Source organism: Cataglyphis hispanica, chromosome 6 (assembly GCF_021464435.1).
Source record: "Cataglyphis hispanica isolate Lineage 1 chromosome 6, ULB_Chis1_1.0, whole genome shotgun sequence".
NCBI lineage: Eukaryota > Metazoa > Arthropoda > Insecta > Hymenoptera > Formicidae > Cataglyphis > Cataglyphis hispanica.
Genome location: NC_065959.1, coordinates 7,747,580 through 7,771,250, shown reverse-complemented (window position 1 = coordinate 7,771,250; position 23,671 = coordinate 7,747,580). Strand labels below are relative to the sequence as shown.

Here is a 23,671-nt window from a genome sequence, read left to right as displayed (position 1 = left end):
CTTCTTTTTTAGTAAATTTAATATATCCGGTTAGGTCGCACCTTAATATGATTTTCATGCTTATGAATAATTTCCGGTGCGATTCGTTGGAAATGCAATCGTTCGAGGAGGACCACAAAGAGGCTGCGAGGAGCAAAGCGGCCAATTAAATATGAGCGAGGGTTGCTATTCGTGTCCGCAGTGCTCATACCAACCAGTCGAGATCCATCGAAATTTCACATTCGAGAGATAATCGCGTGCGGTGACCCGAAATATACGCGGATTTCTGAATCATTTAGAACTCCATCGTGCCACCTGTAATATTAAATCGGCCGCAGGAGAAAGGCGAAGCATACACGCGTCGCGCGCGAAATGAGATTCACGTTCCGAAATACGGCTCCGCGAGAAAGACCATTCATAATTTCTGCGCCGGGTGAGCGAGCGAGCGAGCGGATGTTGGCGTGTCTCGTTAAAGGCGACATTAGCATCCGCGTCAAGAAATTGAAGGCCCGCATTAATCTTTTAAATGTCTACTGCCGACGACCAAGTTATTTAATGGCGATGCGACTTTTCTTCATTTCGAAATACAAAACCGTTCAACGTGACGAGGAAAGTTTCGATAGTGTAAAACTTTTTAAAAAAATATAAAAAAGTTATCTCTTGAGAAAGCAATTTCCTTTTCTTTTTTTTTTTCTATAATTAAAAATCTTTTAATTTTTAAAAGATTAAAATATGTAAAGAGACTCAACATGTCTGTCAGCTTTATTCAATGCCTCTCGGAATGCCTTTTCTAATTCGCGTATTATATATTATATGAAGATCTCGACCTCGAGATCGAAAACGCGCGATCGTTTGACGATCCCCTCTCGTCGGTCCACGCGGACGGACCGACGGCAGCATCCGCGTCATCGACTCCCGCATCTCGCTGCAGTCTCTCCCCCTCTTCCTCTCGCACACACTTTCCATCTCCGCGCGTCGCAAAGTTTCCGCCGGGAATAAATCCAGCCCGGATCGTGTATGTGCACGCATTCATGCATAGTGCATGTGCGTTCCTCCCGTCCGTTGGCGAAGTCGCGCCGGCAGACGCGTCCACCCTATATGTAAGCCGGCGTATATATGTATGCGCGCGAGTGTATGAGCGAACGCGCACGCCGAGCGTGCACATAAATCTACATATATGTGACGCGCGGCGCATACCTGCGACGATATATATATATATATAAAAGCGTGTCTCTGCGCGCTGTGTATATAATCGCGTTTCCCCGTACATAAGCGCGTGTTTCTCTGTGTAAGCGCGGCGTGCGTACAACGCCGGCGGAGCGGCAGATATTCGCCGATCGATCGTACCGGGTGGTTATCTGACTGCCAACGAGAATTCATTTTCCCTACCACTTCTCTTTCTCCCCCTTCCGGCGCCCTTCCACGATCCACTCCCCCGTTGTCCTCACTCTCTATACCCTACCCTCGTGTACTCGCTCTATCGTTATCCGTTTTCCCTTTCCCTGCGTTCCGTCCATCGCAACTCTCTTTTTCCTCTCTCTCTCTCTCTCTGTCCCTCTTCTGCCCTATCTCCTTTCCTTTCTCCCCCGCGCGTGATAATAGATCTTCGCCCTCATACTTTTCCTCCCTGCCATCCCCCGGCCCTCCTCTTTATTGTACATCTTTTGTTTCCTCTTTTTATTTCTCTCTCTCTCTTTCTCTTTGCCTTCTCCACTGTGTCGTCCGTGACAATTCTCTCTCGTGTACTCGTTAATCACATTACGCGTGTATACACGCCCGCGTATACCAAATAAAAGAGACGAGCAACAGGGGAGAAGGGAAGCTAAGAGAAAAAAAGATGAAAAACAATAATCGAAAGGCTAGATAGGAGAGGAAGTGGACGGTGAGAGGAGCGCATGATCACTATTCCGCCTTCTTCATGCTTCCACAATTATTATTATTATTACGTTTTATCGCCGGAACAAAGCTTCCGCGAAAGGTTAAAGTAAATAGCGGCAAGTTTGCGACCGAACTATCCGCGGAATGTCCGTGACGAAGCTATTCTCGAAATAATTTCAGCAACGCTTGTGCTGCTGCGCGAGCGTATAACACATCTCGTTTAATATGGGAATATTTTATCCTAACTAGGGATCTCTTTTGGAGCTAGAATATCAGCCGATAACTTGAAAATTAATAATAAAACAAATGTGTCGCATATTCCAAAGTGTTTTTATTATCGCGCTCTTTTTTATCAAATATTCCGTAATAATTTTAGAATTGCTTTCTTCAGAGAAGCCGAGACTGCACAAAACTTTCTTATCGTCTAGAATGATTCTCGATAATAAAACCTGTCATTGGTCACTGAATAGAAAATGGTTCGATCGTCATCGTAAAGTTTTTATTATCGAGAATCGTTTTCAGAAGGCAAATATAAAGTCTTACGTTTAAATGACTTTAAAAAAAAAGTAGATGCTATATCAGAGCCAGTTCTTTTTTTTTTTTTTTGCGAGAGAATAATTTTCAGTCTGACAAGACATTAAATTCAGATGTAATTCGATCATATCGTTTGTTTGAAACTTAAAAAGTTTGTGCCGTGCCACAACTTGGACTATGCTAACAGTTAATATCAATAAGTTGCCGGGATAACTTAAACTTTCTCGATTACGATGATTTTAGCGGAGAACTCGCTGAGATGTTTTCACGTAATTACTTTGGCGAAGATCCGATCGCGATTCGCAAATAGCAAAGTGCACTCGGATGATCGATATATTTGTCAACCAATTCAACCGCAATATCCGATGTTTCTTTGAATTGCTATCACTTCGAATCATTGATTGAGTTTTATCATGCAAACAGACTCGATTTATGTTGCAAATAAATAAATAGCCCCACTGCCGTCGTTTGCTAAACTACACATTATGAGTTACGTTTTTATCTTTGTTTCATAAGAAAAGTGAAGTAAACGTCAAAACTGAGTGTATATAAATATTAAAATATAAGAGATTGCAAAACAAATTTCTAATTCTCGTACTCTAAAAACAATAGCAAGGTTATTATAAAATTGATAATATCTGAAAAAAATAATTTACAAATTTATAAAATTATAAATATGCGCGTGAATGAAAAAAGAATTTAAAGTTATCATTTTTTTTATAATATATTCTTTAGATATAAAATATTCGATTTCTTTTAAAATTACGCAATCAATGACATTTTCTGGCTCGAAACTAACAGAACAAGTCTAGTAAATTCTCTTTTACAATTTATTCTTGAATTGCCAGCAAATGGCATTTGTTGCATCAGTCTCGAGCAATATTTTATTATCCTCAGGATCTCCTCTCGCACAAAATCGAACACGAAAATCTCGAGACGCACATATCGAGAAAGATGGATCACGTCATCATGAAGCACTTACGTCGTTCGGGGTCGAGGACGTGGGAGCGGTTCAGGCCGGTCCGTCCCTGCAAGCGTTTATCTGCGAGGCGGGAAGATCCGCTGTGACTTGACTTTCACTGACTTGACACAGCACACAATTATTCGCCGGGCTCTCCCTGCGCGAGGCGGCGATATTTTTAACAATCGCGCACGAGACAAGTGCAGCACAAAACTGGGCTGTACGTGTAATAATACTGTTCTTGCGTCAGGACCTCCTTCACTGATCGATGACAATGGTTTACTCGACTAAAAAAAATCGCATCGATATACGCGCAGCCTCTCCTGTCAACGAGACGCCAACGACTTTCGTGGAAGATTCGTGGCATCGAGCCGGAACGCGATTTTCATTATAACGACGGAGTAAGTAATCGAAGAGCATCGGGGTGAATCGGTAGATAAATTGATTTATCCCAAGCGAAGGATTAGTAGTGGAAGACTCCCGAGGGGGAAAAGTTGGATCGTGACCTCGTTCAGCAGAAACGAAACTCATTAAATCCTGGCAAATTCGGTAAACATGAACTTTGACTAGTTCCCGAACAACAAAAATCCCTTGCCAGAATGCGAAGCAAACTTATTCACCAACTTTACGAACTGATTAATGAAACACAATTCGATTATCGATGTAAAGCGAATATATACAAATGCTCAATCTCGATGATAAAATTAATCGACGAATAAAATAAATCAATCGTGGATATAGCGAATAATCGTAATATATTTCTTCAGATTTATTCCATTTTCGAAATGTTAATTGATAACGGAATTAATCAAATTATAAATTAATAATTTCGAGCAAAAGGCAGCAAACTTCATTCGATTATAATGCAGCTGTAAATCATCTGATGAAAGAGAAATGTCAATTTTTCACTGGCATATAAATTGAGACTTTATACAACGCGTATATTGATCATATCTGAAAGAAATGGAAAACTCGCACTTTAATATTGAATTTGAAAGCACGGATCAGTTCCTGCCTAGACTTTCTAAACACCGGAAACAATCATTCCTCAGAAAGTAAAAGACACTGTGTAACCGCAGCAATCAGCACAGATCTCTGTTATCGCGTAGCGCAGCCCCCGCCCATGTCGCCAGGACCAAACTCGACGAAATTCGCTGAGCGAAATTCCATTCTTCAGCTATCACTATGACGTATGTATTATCGATCCGGATATCGATACCACGAATCCACCTTTCCGCCAGAGAACTTTCACGATTCCTCCCGTCCAGCTAGCCGGCGTCTTCGTTCTCTCACAATCACCTCTTTCTCTCTCCCTCTCCCCCTCTCTATCACCGCCGCGCTATCCGCTATATTCCTCGCGATCACACTGTAAATCGCGCGCTAATCTCAAGGGAAGAGAGACGTGGGATAAAAAGCTGGACCGACGTACATCCTCGGCGGCGTCTCGCGCGGGCCGCTCAAGACCACAACAATAGAAGAAACCACCTCGGCGAGCGGTGGGAAGAGGGGGATGAGAGAGCGCGTATCCGTGCGCGAGCGCGCAACGCGAGAGATGCGGGGTGGGACGAAGAGGGGGAGAGGGGGTGGGGGAGGGTGATGAGAAAGGGGGATTGTCGGGGGGCCAGGCACCTTCACCCTCGAGACGGCGGACGATAGGTCGACTAGGCGGTTAGAGACGAAAGCGCGTTGCTGACGATCGGACACGAACTGCGATACGCCCGGGCCGCAGTGCTGCCGTCTACTGGCGCCGAGCTTCGCAGAATCGTCTGCCTCCCCAAAAGCGAGCCGCCCGTCGCCATCTATTCAGGGGTCCCCCTCTTCTTCTCTCCTGCCCCGATATCAGCTACCACCACCCGGCGACCAGCTCGTCGACACTGCACGACGACGACCGCCGCCGCCGCCGCCAGACTTTTCCCCTATCTGCACGAGTAGCGGGGGCCGAGCCCTCCGGAACCCCCCTCCGACGTCGGAATCCTAGACTATAATGCTACCCCTGTCTCGCTCTCTCTCTCTCTCTCTCTCTCTCTCTCGCTCTGCGCGCTCGCACATTCGCCGTCCCCGGTGCACGCTCGTCATACGAGCACGAGTGGCGAGCAGCAGCCGCCTTCGAGACCAGGAGCGTCACGCAAGTGACGATAATATTGCAAACTCAGCGGCAACGGTGATGCATACGCGATAAACTGTCGACCGCCACCATCTCTTCCTCTTCCTCCCGCATCGCTGCTGCTCTTGCTGGCTTTATCTAGCGAATGTAGGATTCCTACCCTTTCCCTCTTCGCACACGTGACACATTTTCAATCTAACTCGTTTGTGAGTAAAAATCAATTTGTTATCAATTCTATGTCTTCTCGTACATTTTTTATCCATGATACACTTGATCAAAAATAAATAAAAAAGATGGCAGCTTTTATGTAAATAACGCACATTTTTCTTTTTAAATGACGTACCTCGGAGTGTAATCGGGTGAGAGGTCTCATGTCGTCATCTTTTCCGTATCAATTGCAAACCGAAGGGAAGATTCTTTCACGCAATAAGAAGTTGCGTTCAAGCGCGATCGCGGTATTGAAATTAATTGGATTACGACGCAGACATGTCGTGAAATTCGTCGCACATCACTTCGAAAGATCGCTATCGCCACTTCGAGAGGCTATCACGCGCTTGCATGATGGAGCGCTTATTTTATCGCTTATGTGCATCAAATAATCATCTTTGTGTGCATCTACATATATATATATATATATATATATATATATATATAGAGAGAGAGAGAGAGAGGGAGAGGGGGAGAACTCGTCAAAGTTATACTAAAGTTTCTGATAAGGATACTTTCTCACAACACATTTGCAAGTTATATACATATATCTTGAGCACGGAGCGTTATCTGAAACTAGTAGATAAATATACTGCACATCGCTTTAAATCGGTCTCGCATAGCATCAATTTATGCCAAATTATGCTATCCGATAACAGGTTTTAAATAAGCTCTAGATTCATACGTTACTTAATGACTGTTGTAAATCACGTTGCGACAAAGCAGGCATTTTTTTACTCGCTTGATACAAATACGATTAGTATCATGCTTTAGCGCATTAATGTCTTGCGGTTACCGTTGAAAGTTACGCTTAATTCCTAACGAACCAACGTTTAAAAACATAAAAGTTTAATTGTTACGGGAATGTTATATTCTCCACGTAGGCATAGTTCGTCGTTAATATTCGAGTGTAACGCATGAGAAAATAGAATGTAAATTTATATTTGCGAAATACTTCAAAATTCTATTATTCAGCATTAATAGTCTTGCCAGTTACATTTCGACGGAAGCTCTGAAAATATAAAATTTACTTGGATTTAAGCGAACAAAAAGCCTTTGTTGATTTAATTTCATTCTCGTAATTTAATTCACGAAAAATGTTCATTTGCAATCTCCTTCTCTCTGAAGCTATTCTCTACTTTAATTAAAAATTATTGATATATTTTATTCAATTTTGTAAATAAAATATAAAATGCATATTAGAGAGAAAATCTATGAAGATTGAAATTTTAGTGTCATTCTGTGTAGAAATCAAATTTCAATTTCAATGAATCTGCTAAAATTTTTTTGATCAATTTTTCATTCATCCTCCTCTTTTTCTAAATAAAAAATCAACTGTAATGATAATAAAATAAGATAAACCACAAGATGACAAAGCTTCTTCTTAGATGCAAACACACAAGTGTTATTTTTTTTTTTTTTGCATCTTTCCGATTGTAGGTCAGGATCAGTTTGCGCGAATATAGAACGCATCGTCCTTCGTGTTATATCGAGGCAATAAGAATTCAGCTCCTTCGGCTCGGCAAAGCGGAGCAAATATCGATTTCAACCAGGATGGCATTCGGCCATTCGAGTTTGCCGAGTGAAAAACTTCGCAATTTTACAGCGCGTTTCTTAATGCGATGCAGTATTCCTCTACACGATGATTCGACCGGTTTATTCGACCGTGAGACGCGATCAACGAATTTCAAAATCGCCATCAAGAGTCCACGTCGGCGTTTACGTGCATTCAGGGAGTGACTGCCGAATTATCGGCTTCCGAACATAGTCCTTTTACATTCCACATATATATATAACGCAGTTCCATGAAAAATTTTAACGTTCAAATAATATACGATGCTGTATAAATCTCATTTCGCGTTCGCCGAAGCTGCAATTTGTTTAAACATTGCGAGATCTGCAATTCGAGTAATTTGGGATCAAAAGTCGGAATGCATCCTTTTTCCTGTGTTTGGATGATAATAAAATTTTAATGCCATAAAAAATTTTGCGCTCAACGTGCAATATGTGTGTTGTAAAAGTTGATTAAATTTTTATTAAATTTTTTTCATTATTAGTTCTCTCCTAATTTATTCGTGGAAAATTTTGAAAAAAGCAGCGTTCAATTAAAAAAAAAAAAAAATAATCAATGATATTTAATAATAAATCTAATCAACAAAACTACATGATATATTCTATTCATATGTTATTTAAGATTAATCCGGGAGACTTTTAAAGTTTAAAAGTCAGGCATCAATCAAGCGAATGATTTGAATTGATTTTTGTGACATCGAGTGATGAAGAATTAAAACGTGGTAGGTTTACTTTAGCGTGGGCCTGAAGCAGATCCGAGCAGGATAAAAAGGCACTTTTCTGCCTGCGGCAGGCAATCTGCGCGACGTACATTTACTAATTTCTGCACCGCGTGTACGTGAGTAGAAGCCAGGATTCTAGGCGGAAGCCCATTGTGAATCGACGAACCATGAACGAAATGGCTACCTTTACGCTTAGTCGAGTATGGCTACGCGGAATTTATCGGTAATCAATATTGGAAGAAAATGGGGGAAAAGAACAGAAGGCAAAGAGAGAGAGAGAGAAACATGGAAAAAGATGGAAATAGAATATGTGTGTGAAAGAGTATGAATTTGCGTATCTCATTGTTTGCGAAATCTTCTTACTCGCCAAAATTTTGAAATATTGCTAATAGCTCGATAACTGTGTTAACATTTAAAATTCCATTGCTTTAAATATATTTCAGTGCACAGATATTCTTCAGTATGCGCAAAATGAAAATGATTCAAACGAATAAAAACTAGAATATTAATTTTTTGAGAGAAAATTGATGTAGCATGCTTTTATAATTATTATATTAATAATAAATATTAATTAAAAACGACCAGTGCTATAATATTCCTATGATATAATTCAGAAGTAAAATATTTAAATTATCGTTGAAGGAACTTGTAAGCAAACACATGATCATTACATACATATGTACACGAAATTGAATATAATGTATTGTCTAAAATCCATTCAAAGTATTAATTAATAGATTTTACTTAATGTATCACTTTAAACATACAATTAATTATTCAATAAATCTGTCAGTTAGATATATTCAACGCAGTTGAACTAATCGCGATATTCTAAAATATAGAAATAGAAATAAAATGATTTCATTATATTATTCCTACAATATATATGTATAATAAATTTTGCAGAAATCATATCTTTCCTTCATAATATCTGATTAAGAATTATTTTGCTAATTATGCAGCAAAATTAACCCTATTCAATCTTCGATAATAAAATTATAATCGTCTATCTTTCTATCGTGTATTCTTCTCTCTCTCTCTCTCTCGTTCATTTTACAAGAAAATTCCTCTTTCGAATCTCCGATATATGTGGTTATCGCTTTGTGTTACCATAAAAGTGCTCCAACCGCTCTTCTATTTCCACAGAAATCGACGTAACTGTTATACTTCTAAACATCGACTCGCACACAACACGACCTCTCTTCAAACGCCACGATTCCCAACTTTCGACGTCGACCAAAGGCGGGAAGCCAGTACAAAGTCGCAACAACAGAGAAAGAGCGAGAGAGAGAGAGAGAGAGAGAGAGAGAGGGAGAGAGCCAGGCAGCCGCGCGCGGCTTTATTTATGCGGCTTACAAAGTATCGATCCTCCAACAGCGAGAACGCGGCGCGCCGCCCGTTCGTGGCAATAGTTGGGCCAGCCGGGAACTTTGTTGTTCGACAACTGAAAGTTTCGCGGGGAAACTCCCGACACAAACAGGTGGAACGGGCGACGGAGGCCTTCTGGCGCCAACCGCCGCGTAACACTCTAGGTGTGCGACTCTGTATGAATATACATGGGAGAGTATGCGTGCACGCGCGCACGTCAGCTTCCCCAGGAGCCTCCCCCAGAATGAGGATAGATGCGCGCGCGTATACCCGCACGCATACAGGGATACAAAGTGAGAGCGAACGATAGACGCTGATGCGAAATGTATACGTGTTTGTGGCACGCTCCTGTTCGCGCATCAACAATATCACGGATAGAACGACACAAATAATCCCTCCTCCCGGAGGATTCAAGGAGACGCCACCAGGGTCAACCCGTTCCACGTGCCGAGAAGTCGAGAAGTAAATGATATCGTTCCAACCCGCGAGAAAATTCGATCGATGAAAATCTCGATCGCACAAATCAATCGAATATTTGTCTAGGACGATAACTAGATGATTTTAGCGTGAAAGGAGCTACTTATGTCAAAATATTGAGAAATAGATTTTTAGTTTTTTTTTTTTTTCGTTTAAAAAAAAAAACATTTTTCAGACCAGAGTTAATAATTCATAGCATGAAAATGTAAACTGTTTAGTCTATTTGATACTAATTATAACTAATCTTTTAATTTTAGAAATTAAATTTACGAAAAGCTACCTACATTTATACCAGGTGTTCTGTCACACAGCATTAAATACCAGAAATTATATCGACAAAAATAACAATTATGTTTTTGGAGCGCCGATCTTAACGGGAGTACCTCCATCATCGAGTTCTCCGCGCAATTAAACTTTCACGAAAGTTTTTATCAAAGTTGGATTACCTTATATTACGGACGCTTAAACGAAAGTTGCATGGTAACGGGGCGTGTTTATAGGACACGACGCAAAACCCAGTTTTCGCAGGACGATTATACGCGGCGATAATTAACGCTCGTATGAGCGACAGTTCGCTCGCGTCCGCCTCCGATCGTCGATAATGCGCCTATCAGCGAAACCAGACGCATCCCCGATCGATGCTATCTGACGAATTCATCTACTCGCCGCGCTGGGGGCTTTAACGCGCTTTGCCATAACACGCTGCCAGACGGGGTTAACGTTCGATGCTTTAACGATTTAACCGTAAAATTGGCGATGTATTCTACGACGCATACCTCGTTTTTATAAAATACCGTTATTATCTTTACACAAAGATATATTACACTGTTTTTATCATTATTATTTTTACTTTAATGTAGAAGACAAATTTCTGACAAATAATTTTAATTTTTTTTTTTTCCTAAATTTCGAATCTTTGTAAAGAGAGCATTGCATTTCTTTTTAGTTCTTTTGTTGCTACTATTTTATATATTTTTTTATCGTTGTATAATATTTAAATTAATATTAAAAAAAAAAAGATATATATTCGCTTTGATAATAAGCGATACGCGGCGTAAAAGGTTATACACGCGCCAATTAAACTTTTTGTAATGAATTTATTCTCTATCCTCGACATCGAGATGTGAACATGATGGAAGAGAAAAGATGGAACAGGCTGTCCGAAATTCATCACTTCACGCGATGAACTAGTGTAAGAACAAGGACGACGAGCAGGCAAGACATTCTGAAGGACTGCCAGAAACTTCTTCGCTCCATTCGGGCAGATCTCTATGATAGGGAGGAGAAAGGGGAGGATAATCCATGACACAAAGTCGTCGCTTATACTTGGCGGGATTTTCCCGTAGGGTTCTCAACGCAGAATTAACCAATTTGCAGCGTGATGTTTTGTGTTAGCCCGGCCGGATAGGTAGGTAGGTAGGTAGATAGATAGATAGGGGTGTGTTTCGCGCCAACCATCCGGTCCGTAGCCCTTCGTGCCGCCACCACCCCGGCGGCGCCGGTGTGGATGGTCCCCACCCGTGTGACCTGCCCGAGAATCAATACAGCTACCGACCGCCGCCCCAACCCCATCCAAGCCAGCCAGCCACCCCCTGCCCCACCTACCTTCCACGCTACGCATCCTCTTACACCATTCTCGGATGCCGATTCCCATTCTGGATTCGCAGCACCGAGCAGCCACGCCGTCGTTCCCCTTTTCCCCCTCCCTCTTCATCCCATCCCCCCGAATCCTCGGCTGTGTTTCTCTTTCCATGACTCTCACCCTCGTAACTCCATCGTCGCGCTCTGTCTCCTCGTGCCATTACCCTTTCTGTTTCTCCTCATCATCCTTCTCTCCGCCCGTTTGCATCATTCGTTCGTTATCCCTTTCTCTCTCTCTCTCTCTTCCTCTGTCCCTCTTCCCTTCCCAACATGCCGCAAGGTTTAGCCGTTTCCCTTGAGCTGGTGTGCAGACTCGGCCAACCACCCCTATTGGCCAAACGATCCTCTAGAGCGACCGGGGCCGGGAAAGCGTAAAAAGAAGATGAGAGGGTAGAAACGAGAGCAGCAAAAGAGACAGAAAAAGAGATTGAAAGAAAGAGAAAAAAAGTGCAGGATAAAAAGAAGCAAGAGAAAGCTTACGAGTCGATCATATCAGGTGAACTTGAGCAAGTCCGAGGGAAATTGGCGATCGGCCAATTGCTCCGAACCAGTATCGGGAAGGGGGAATGCTTGCCCGATATTTACTGGTTCGAGTAAATCGAATCTCCCTGTGAGAAGTAGTATCGAAAGACAGTGACGTAGTTGCGCGCGATTCTCCTTGTTGAGTCTCCATTAACAAAGATTAAAAATCGAAATGATTCGCGATCGCGTTCCTTATGTTATATATTATTTATTTATTTATATTTCTTTATCGAAGGCTAAAAAGCAATATAAGTAGAATCGATCATAATAATTAGTACGATTTAGTAAAATTGATAAAATCGCAAATATTTGAAATACTGTCATATTTTTGTTGAGCAAAAACAATGCCACTGTAATTAATTTAATTGACAGATTTTATACTAAATTTTTATACTAAAAAAAAACCACACAATTGTGTCCACACTAAAATATGTTTGCTTGTTACCTTATTTATTATACGCAAAAGATAATCGATAATTATATAAAAAAAAAAAAGGGGGGAAAAGAAATTCCATTGGGACGTCCCTGAAAATAGTTGTCGTGAAGGTTGGATTTGCCCGGGATTTCTGGAGAAGGCGAAACTTTCGCTCGCTCGTGGGACTTGTTTCGAGGATTTAACCGCGTTTGCGAGAGAGTCCAAGAGTATGCGACGACGAATACTACCGTTTATAGGAAAGTTGCGATTGCCGCGGGAACGCTGTTGCGCACTTTGCGACGCGAGGGCGGCTCGTAATTGAAGTCTCGATCCGGGTATTCATCCAACGCGGGAAGATGTTTGCGAGTTTAATGAGAAATGAGGGAAATGACGGTCGAAGAGAAATTATGAAAAGATTCTCCTCCTCTTCCCTCCCTCCCTCCCTCCCTGTTGCATACACGACTTTATCCCGCTGCGAAAGTAATCGAGGTCACGACTTGAGCATAAAGTATGGGTAGTGCTAATAGAAGGAAGAACAAAAATATCCCAGTGAAAAGGAAAATTTTATAATTTAAAACAAACACACATTTCTTATTTTTCTTCAATTATTATGCACAAAAGTCGTTTCTTATAAAATTTTAAATCAACATTGAATTTTAATTATTAAGATTTGACTTTAATTTCATTGCAACAATTATATTATTATTACAACAATATATATAAAGCTTAGAAATTAAGATTATTTTTAATAAAAAAATTTGTTCAAAATTTGTTATATGCAAGTTATTTAAAATCAAATTTGAAGATATCTTGCTAAAAATACCCAACATAAGCTGTTTAATCATGATCTTCTATATATCTAATCTATCGTATCGTTGTTAAATCGATTACACTTTCTACTTGGCGGAGTTTAAAAGAATTGTAAACCAATTTCGAGAATTGCCAAAGGCAAAAAAAGCAATGAGTCACGATGATTGATATTTCAAAGGCGTGTGTGTGCCTTCGTCGGCGCGGCCTCGTCTCGTAAGCTGTCCTAACGATCGTCTTCGAGGTACACGCCTCGCCCGCAAGCGAGTTCCATTACGTGGCAGTAGTCGCCAAGGTTTAATCCCTTTCCGCGAGTTTTCCAACTCGTATAAGCCAGCCTCGAACTTTCCGACGTCGCGTCGCCCGCGGACCAAAGTACTCGACATGACTCATGAATTCTACCACGAGAGCGAGAAAGTTTACGCGCAGCTTACGATGCTCCTGCATGCTCCTGTATTATGAAAATGGACAAACGCAACGGAAAGTTCGTAAGTGGACGTTTCCTTGATTTTAATTCACGAATTGTTACAAGCACTATTCTCACACCAGAGTAAGTAATTACTCTCCCCTCATCCAGCAAAATTATCTAAAAAGATGCTCTAAACGCATAAAGAATTATAAATTCTATAAAAGTTAATAAAAATTTTACGCTTGTAAATTCGTAAAGCTTGAATCGTTTAAAAAATTATGTAAGGAGAGCTGAATATAATTGTAAATCACAATGCTGAAAATAATCACTTGGAATGTGTTTGATAAATTATTATATAAACTCGATATCATCGATCTGAGACAATAAAACTCAAAGTCAAACAAACATGTTATTAAAATCTCATTTTACAAATCGATTAATCTTGCATAAACCTCGGTTATGTACGAGTATGAGAATTTTGTGCGCGCTCGAGAAAAGGAAAGCGAGTATTTCTTAATGTTCGGCTAACGCGCAATCTTTAACGCTTCACTAATGACTGCGAAGCTGTAAACAAAAAAAAAAAATACGATTTAACAGAGCAAATTGTACGAGACGTAAGAGATCCAATCGCGGAAATTGCGACGATAACTTTCCCGCACCAGCGAGCAGAATAATCCATGAAAATGGATACATCGCAGACTTAGTAGCAGACGATGGCTGGTGGAAAATTAGAAACGGCAATCAGAAGTTGCCATCGAATTATTCGAGCTTGATGGCCGCTTTGACAATTTTCCGAACTTTCTATCGTTAATGCGCGATTCTCTTTCAACACCCGATTTTCACGAGTTTGCGAAGCCCCCTTTCGAACAAGTTATTTCTACTTTCTAGATTTCTTCGTACTTTGGGGAAACTCGGAGGAAACTTTGCGCGAAATTCGCTCCCTTCGATCTTACAATGCCTTTTAATGCGAAAGGGGCTTTTCGTAGTCTCCTTCCCACTCCCTCTCTCTCTCTCTCTCTCTCTCTCTCTCTCCCGCTCCTCTCGTCTCGCTCGTTTTTCAGAGGCGCGTTCATAAATCATTTTCTTTCGTCGCGAAATCCATCTCCGCCCTATGATTATCCATGCAACCGGAGCAAGGTGGAAACTAGCCAAGGAATTACTTTTTTTCGTGACCTTTGCCGTGTGGTAGAATGTACCAAGCCGTCGATGAATTGCACTCCGCTAAATCCCGAGACGAAACTAAGTCGAATCCGCTTAAGCGAAGAATACAAGATGCTCGAGGATTATTGAACGTTCTTTTCATTGTACGGTCAATTCAATTTCTATCTTTACCGCTGTACTAATTTTTCTTTAATGAGAACTGGATTTGCCGCAATTATTTTTTTATTAGCACTAAATAGATATATATACACACAACACACACACATACTTATATTTTATATTAAATTTTCGCAAAAATAAAACTATCTAAAAAATTAATTGTACCTAAAATTAATTGTAAAAAATCAGAATAAATTTATCTTATTGTATGGCCCCCCTCTCTTTTATACATTATATATATAATTATTATATTACTATGTTAGCGCATTAATATAAAATTGCGTTTGATTTACGCCAAATTATTTGCTATCATGTGCAACGATGAGCACATCATATTAGTAGTGAAGTCTTACTATTGCGATTTAATGGACGTATGTATGTATTTAGGTAAGAGTCTTCCGCGCTGGAAATGTACCGCGGAATATATCGATTAAATGTGATATTCAAGTGACGTCGGTTATTTTCGCACGAGATTATAACGAAGTATTTTAAAGTATACGATATTATAATATCCCGCTGTAGAATCGGAAAAAGACGGCGCCACGGCACTGTTTAATTATATCTCCAAGGCAGTTAATAACGATTTCATGTCAACGCGGTACGCGGTTCCGGGCAGAATATGTAATTATTACGATTGCCGTTATTCTCGTCACATTCGTGTCGTTTTAGATAACGGAGGTAGCAGATTCAGCCTCATCGAGGCGATAAATCGCGAGATTTATGTCGACAAATTTGACAACATAAGCCGCGGAATAGAACTGGTTGATCCCGGAGAACAATGCCGAATAGGCGTCTGATTTGCGTTTGTGAAAAGGGCAAAATATTCGTTCCGTCTGTATTAATTAACTCTCCGTAGCGAGAGCGAAAGAGGAAGAGAGAAGAGATGCCCCTTAGTTCCAGAGAATAATAGATTATGGTATTCAACAGCACATCATCGTTGCATATTTAGAAAGTCCGTGAGATGAATGAAAATTTTAAATTTTGCAACAAAATCGACTATTTTCAAAACAAGATCTGAATTCATAAATATCCACGAATAGTTTTTTGTCACATTATCCTTATACACGACATAAGACAGTGCATTCTTCTATTACAAAAGTTATAAATAATTTTTTATAATGCATATTTAACTTTTTTTGTTACCAATAAAAATTTTTAAAATTGCATACGCGATAATTCAAAACGAAATATATTACAAAGACAGAAAATTTAAAGATTTTCAAATCCTCGACTCGATATATTTTAAAATTTTGAAATTCGTCAAAGTAAATGAATTATAATACAATTTTAAGATATACATATGTTTATGGGGGGGGAAAAAAAAACTTTGCGAAAAGTAGGGCGTGACTCACGACAAAATGCACTTGCGAAAAAAAAAGTCGGCGAACAGATATTCTGATATCAGCGTCGCAATTTGACATCCGTTCGTCTACTTCGAAAATCACGTTATCTAGAATCCCGAAGCGCACATGCATCTCTCGCGAAGAGAAATTCAGTACGCAAGCACGACAACTATGCCCTCGATCGCCTCGTCGGAAAATCGAGCGAAGGGAACACAAGGGATAAAGAGAGTGAGAGGAGGGAAGGGAGGAGAGGGAGGAGAGAATTAGGAAGGTGGAGTATTCGCGAACACGACGGAAGTCGGCCGCTAAGGTAGCAACGGACTCTATTCCGGGTTTCCCGGTTCCTGAGAGCCCGAGGATGCTGCAAGCTCGACTCTATTGATTCCCCGCGTTAAAGGGAAACGCTCGATACGCACAGGCATCGCTTTGTACATTGAAAATATAGGCAGGAGGATTGACAAATGTTTCCTCGGTAATTTCTAATTTAATATGATTCGATTATTATATAGAAACAGCCAGGCTATTTATATATATGTATACATTTAATTTGAAAATTAATTATTAATCATAGCGTGCTTATGTAAGGTCGTCAATGCTTTTAAATGGTTTATTTTCAAAAAAAAAGAAAAAAAAGAGTTTCTCAAAGAGATATATGAAAGCTTCGTATAAGTTTTATATAACAAATATTGATAAGTCAATATCTTTGAAAATATCAGAGTACTTGCGAATTTTCTTTTTCCAGTAGATATAATGTTATAAATCTGGAATGTTAAAAATTTCCATTTACATTTATAAGAGGTATCACGCGCATTGTTATCTTGATGAATGGTTTTTAACAATGACGTTACTAAATTTCGTTAAAGATATCTGTAATTGATTATCGATCATTTTCCGTACATCAGCGTATCTATAAGCTCAGGTAACACGATAATCTTTGATAACAACTTCGAGACGATGATATCGCTAATAATATATATTATTTTCTCTTTCTCTTTCTTTGCATAAGTATCTCAATAAATCATTAAACATTGAAAATTAAACGGAAATGTTTTGATAAATGCATATCCAAGCTACGACGAAATTTAGCATTTCTTCGCTCAAATCTCGAGTATGCAACAAATCCGGCAATTAACGAGAGTAAAACGTGATCGATGATACTTGTCTCGAGTGTTCGACACGTCGACAACATATGTCGTATGCGACCAAGTACGTGTTGCGAGAATGCAACATCGAGACGCGATTACTGGCAGCGGTTTCCTTTTAAAACGGCACATCTGATTCCAATTATGGTTTACCACGTGACAACCGCATGCTATCGTCACGTGCGAAGAAGATGTTTGCATCGACGGGACGCAAGACATTATCGCGCGCGCCTCAATTCATGACTCGGTCGCGCGAATCATTTCATTGTTATCGCCATTATCGACTATTTAGCTACTAACTAGTAGACTAAACACATCGTCTACTAGTTGGCAAAATTTCGATTAACACCGATTCAACAACGCGATAAATACTAAATATCGCAAGACGCATACATAAATATTCTTAGAGTGTTAAGATTGAATACGTGTTCTACAGAAAAATAAGAAAATTTTTGAAAATCTTTAAAATGTAAGTAAATAAATTGTATTTCTTTGCGATATTACGCATAAAACAATTGCTTTACTATTTAAATGTTGGCAAAAAAATTAAATAGCTTCGAAATATAAAAATAAACTTGCTTTCTAAAATAAGTTTTCGAATTTAAGATACTATGTAATCTTCAATTGACAAAAATTGACAAAATTATTTTCTATCTTATAAATCACCAATTAAATAAAAATACAACCTATGTATGTGAGTTTATCTAATAATTTTTATATAATGTAAAAAAAAATAGATAATGCAGATATATTAAGGGAGTTTTGTTATGGGCACGATTTAGATATATGCATGACGTAATATGAGAAATATGCGCGTCGATATATCTCCTGTTTATAATAACTGGTTGATCGTACATTATATGCAGAACGTTTAATAATAGAACGAAATTGGATTTCACTCACCACCACAAGCGCGTGCGTCAGAGCAGTCGATGACCTCGACCTCCTCGGTGTCATGCCGACGACCTCGCCCCTCATGATGCTCTCGACGACTACGTAAGAGAGAAAAAAAAAAAAAACGAAAATGTATTTCAGTTACGCTTCGCAAAATTTTGCGTTCCATTTATTCGACAATATTATTTACAATCAAATACGCACATCAGCACAATGTTTGAAAAAATGAAAAAATATCTGTTCACACGCGGTCATCTAATTAAATAACATTAAACAATATACTGTGATAAATTGAGATTAAATATATATTCAAAATTTTTCGACAAGTCGCTACTTTTTATCAATTAAACATATTTTATCTCGTGCTAAAGTTTCTTACCCCCATCGCCTATCAGTCGCATTTGTACTAAAGTAGGATCCTCGTTGTGATCTTCGAGGACTGTGTCATCGGTGACAGTTAAATCCTGAAAATGTATTAATAAACAGATCACACACAAGAAAAACGCGCTACATATAAACATATACGCATGTATAAAGAATGCGTGATAGTCATGTTGAACGTACTATGTACGAATAGTGTTTTCGATATACACATTTAATTGTTTCGTTTAATATACACATCTTCGATAAAATTTATAACTAATTCGAGAATGCCTTTATTGATTGTCTACGGCTAAAGAGTGAGAATAGGCATGAGAGTGTTTGTTTACGTTTCGACGTACATACATGTTTTGGTATTTTTCAACTTTCCAACATATGATATCTGTGTATAAAATATTTGTTTACATATAATCCGTAGACACTCAAGTATATTGTTTGTGTATGTTGCGGATATATACACGTTTGCAAATAATGTTCGTAAATGTATTAAATATTAGAATTTTAAATTAATCCAAACGGAGAGAGAAAAAGACAGAAAGACCTATATATAAAAGTCTTTAATTTGAAAGACAAATAAAATCTCAGAATTTTGCGATCATTCACTTATATCCTTTTTGTTCTTTCGCTCATATTTTTTTCATTAAACCGATAAACCATAATATCATAGATATTTATTAATGATGACGATATAAATCAGGAAATTGAATTTTCTAGGTTCGTCGATCTCAGGTCCTCTAAACAATTCTATTCGCGGTTCATAAAGATTCCATATGTGTACGATCATTGACAGTTTTTTTTTATTCTTCTGATAATTTTTGTGATTTACTCGGCGAATCGCGAAGCGTTTATTTGTTAATTCGCGGGTCAGAGATCAATGGTCTGGCTTCTCGTTAAGAGCCATCACGATCGACGCCTCTCCTTGTCAAAGCGCTTAATTGATCAGCGGCGAGACAGAATCGTCTGCCTGTTGCGATATACGCGATGAGGCGATTGGATTCATGCCATTTGTGTACACGTGGACGTGATTTCCAGCGAAATCAATTTTTACCGTCCCGTTTATTGACAGCATTGGCTATAATTAAAACTGGGAACTTTTACAGATTGATAAAAAATTAAAATTATCTTAAAATCATTATGCATAATAGATGATATAAAGGTACGATTATCATACATTTTTACGTATTCTTCATCATTCCTTCGCGATAATTCATTATAATCTTTATCCGTAAGACAAAGTTACGACGAAGAGAATATTCGAATAAACTTCAACAGGCAAGCGATTCGATTTCGCTAGCACTCTCGAGGAATATTCGAGGCGGACGTATATACAATGGGAATAAAAAGACAGAAAAGAAAAAGTGCGCGCGGAAGCGACAAAAGCTTCCTCAGACAACCCGATATTTTATGTTCCTTCGCCCTTCGATTCCTGCACCTTTTCCGGAACGTTTCCTCGTCGCCGACTATTTCAGGGATTTAGTTTTCCAATAGGAATGCCGCGACATTGCCAGGATAAATTATCGGAAGCTTCCTTGCAAGACAAGACGAGGAGGATTACTTTTGCGACGATGCGAGTCCGTCGTTCGTTCCTCTATCTTAAGATGTTTAATGATAAAAACGATAAAAATATCGAACAAAAAAAAAAAAAAAATTGAATCGTTCAAATCATTCCGAGATACTGTTACATTTTTCTTTATCATGTTCTGATAAATCGATGCCAATTTATAATTTTATCAGTTAATGTATTTATGAAATAAATATTGTAAAAAAAGTGTGCAATTAGTGATTTATCCAAATGACATTTCTATCATCTTGAATCAAGATCTCTCTCGCAAATATCAATGATAAGCATTGACAAATTTAAGATCTGACGATTGCTGAGATGGGAATCTCTCAAGCTGCTGCAGGACAACTTTCATTTATTAATAAGAATATTTAACCAGTCTTACCTTAGTGGACTCGTTATAACCGACGATCACGGCTGTGTACCACTGCGTGGTGCCTTCCGCCCGATAAACTTCGACCCTGAAACCGACGAGAACGCTAGGCGTAGTCAGCAGGATCCTCTGACCGTCCTGCATCTCGGCCCATCTCCTAACGGCGTTTCCCCAGGGCATCGTTCCCTTAGTCAGCTCCCAGTCCTGCTGCAAAGACGAGCAAAAAAGCTCGGGATTAAAGCTTCGTCCGTAGAACTTGATTAAGAAGAAAAGCGGCGAACTACTCTTCTGATTTCAGAAGCTGTCCGTGATTTTGGAAGGAAAAATAAGAATCCATGCAATTTGATAAGAGATAATAAATGGAAAAGCAGATTTCGCGAGATTTATGTATACTACGCTTTAACATATCGTACTTTTCATTTTAAAAGAATTGATAAGTTTAATAGTTTTACGAATTTTAAAAGTATTTCAATTAAATTAATATTTCAAATGAAAATACGAAGAAAAGTTGAAAAAAAAATGACAACGTATTGTATATTGTTCTTATCTATAGCAAAATATAGGATATACACTTTTGTTGATAATAACAAATGGCTGCCTATTCGAGTTATACATGTATAAGTACCATCTTAACGAATACACTTTCGTCAGCTACTGCATAACGTTATGTGAGTGCCGTTATGTGCTAAACAAAGAAGCCGTACATACTCAATCTCATTCGTATATCGTTGAATCTTTTTATCTCGTGTGTTAATACGATTATAATGTATTACGGAGATAACGGAAAACAGCGCGCGCTAAAACTCGAGATACCAAATCAGCTTAGGTGGAATCCAGAGAAATGTGATATTATCACGTTCATTACGCGATGAAAAATCAATATGAGAATGTTTTATTAAGACGCGTAAGAATGCCGTCTCTTGAGAAATTAGCTTTCGAATACTTAATATTCCTTTGTTATCGAATCTATGATTGAGTATTTCGATAATTTTGTATCTGTATTATTGATATTAACAAATTATCTTTTGTACAACGTGCGAAATAATAGCGATAAGCTTTAGCAAAATATGTGAACATTTTCTACGCGTTTTCATATTTATAAATAGCAACAATAGTTATATAATGATATATAAATAGGGTTCCTTTTGAGAGTAAAATTACATAGATTCAAAGAATACAATAATGTCAATCTTGGTTTTTTGTTTTTTTTTTCGCGATCGCTTTTCCCGATGACGAGTACACGCGTTCGAGCGAGCACATCGTGTCTGAGTTACGTCACTATTATACCGTTACGTCAGACACGCGTTATGCAATCGCTTGCACAGCATGACGGCGCAGGCTGTGTTAATAGCAGTAATACAACGGCAATTAGAACGTTATTACGAAAGCGTCGAAAGCACTTAATGTCCACACAGTGCTCGTGAACGCGATTCACGAGATATCTTATGTGACAGAATCCCGGAGGAGAGGAAGACTAGGTATTTTTCTTTCTCTCTTTTCGACAGATTTAATCCTCGTTTTAATGTTAAATTAAACTCGGAATGTCAATCTGACGCGAGATATTAAATTGGAAAAAGTTAAAAGCATAACAGAATTAACGAGAAATTAATTTGTCAGCGAAAAGTGGAATTCTATCGAATTTTTACTTACAGGAAATTATCTCTAAATTTCCCAGCCAGTCTATAGAGAGAAACATAATCGAAAACTGAGACACCCTGTAAAAGGGAATGGACCGCGACCTCGCGACGGAGAATATTACGATTCGATCAGATTTGATGACTTAACTTTGTTTCCGAGTCGTTGTTATCTTATGTCCTTTACGATGTACTTTTCCAGTAACTTTTTTCTCATTATTTCCGAAGCCTCCATCATTTTAATGAATCGAACGAAATAAATGCTTGAGAGATGATGAAAAGGCAGCCTCACGCAGTCAAAGAGAATCACGCAATTATGCGAATAATAATTACTTTGTAAGACTGGAAATATAATGCACATCTCTCAAACTCGATGTACTTTATAAGTTGCTATCTCCAACATTAATATTGTAAAGTGCACCGTAAACTCTTCGTAGAATGCCAAGTATTATAATTAAAATTACGTCAGTTTTATTGCGCTTCATCCTCAATGCTTTAATATTCCGTGGAAACTTTTCACAAGATAACAAAAAGCAATTAATTAAAAATATTTTAATTGTGCAGTACTTGTCTCTCTTAGAGTATTGACATATCGCAAAAATGTCACAATTTCAAATGACGCATTATTAACATCTTCGTGTATAAGAGACTATATTAAACTTCCTTCCAGCTATTATTTTCTATCTTTGATGGCAGAGATACAAAAAAGAGCATTAAAAAAATATTGATCAAACTATAACTAATTATACTTTTTTTTTTCAACACGATGACATTCATCTAAGAATATTCTTAATGTACATCGTGCAATACGCATTTAGATAAATGTACACACACACACACATATACATACATACAGTATTTTCCATCTATAAATTATCGTTCAAATTATCTCCTCGAGATCTGTTTAAACCTTTGTATGTGTGTACAGGTGCACATATATTATGGTAACTTTACTTCTCGTGATTTTCTCATTCATCATAACGAAAGTGCTCGCATGTAGCCAGCAACTGCCGTCCTCGGTATCGTTTGTAATCATTGTAAAGTCATTGCGCTTAAGAGAAGGCTCGTTTATCGCGGAGCATAATCGATAGAAGATTTCGCGCAACATATGGCTCGCAAAACGTATTTTTCCCAAGTATTGATAGCGAAAATAAAAGTAACAGTCAATTACAACAACGTGGAAATGAGCGACCGGAATTGGTCTCACCTCTATTAAGTTAGAACTGTTTGGGGGAAGCGCCAGAACTCTATCAGGTTTATCGAAATTTCGAAAATGAGATGCTATCTTCGCCAGAAGTGTCGGTCGCTCGGGGTCGATGAGATTATCTGTCGGTCGCTGAATTATTCGTACGCACGATAATTCGATTCATGATTCGGTACACGAGAGGTATCAAGGAGTCCGCGAATCATTCATTTCTTATTTATGG

The 23,671-nt window shown here is 38.8% G+C and overlaps 1 protein-coding gene across 5 annotated transcripts in view; it reads right to left on the bottom strand.

The window, feature by feature from the left end:
* LOC126850609 (probable JmjC domain-containing histone demethylation protein 2C) overlaps window positions 1-23,671 on the bottom strand; it is a 258,584-nt gene that overhangs the window by 186,179 nt on the left and 48,734 nt on the right. For 4 of the 5 annotated variants that reach the window (XM_050593756.1, XM_050593758.1, XM_050593759.1 and 1 more), the window contains exons 4-6: window positions 20,623-20,817; window positions 18,675-18,759; window positions 18,305-18,393 (exon numbers count right to left, since the gene is read on the bottom strand). In XM_050593756.1, coding sequence (XP_050449713.1) covers window positions 18,305-18,393; window positions 18,675-18,759; window positions 20,623-20,817 — 369 coding nt within the window. The remainder of the gene's footprint in view (window positions 1-18,304; window positions 18,394-18,674; window positions 18,760-20,622; window positions 20,818-23,671) is intronic. The other variant, XM_050593757.1, reaches the window with a different exon arrangement.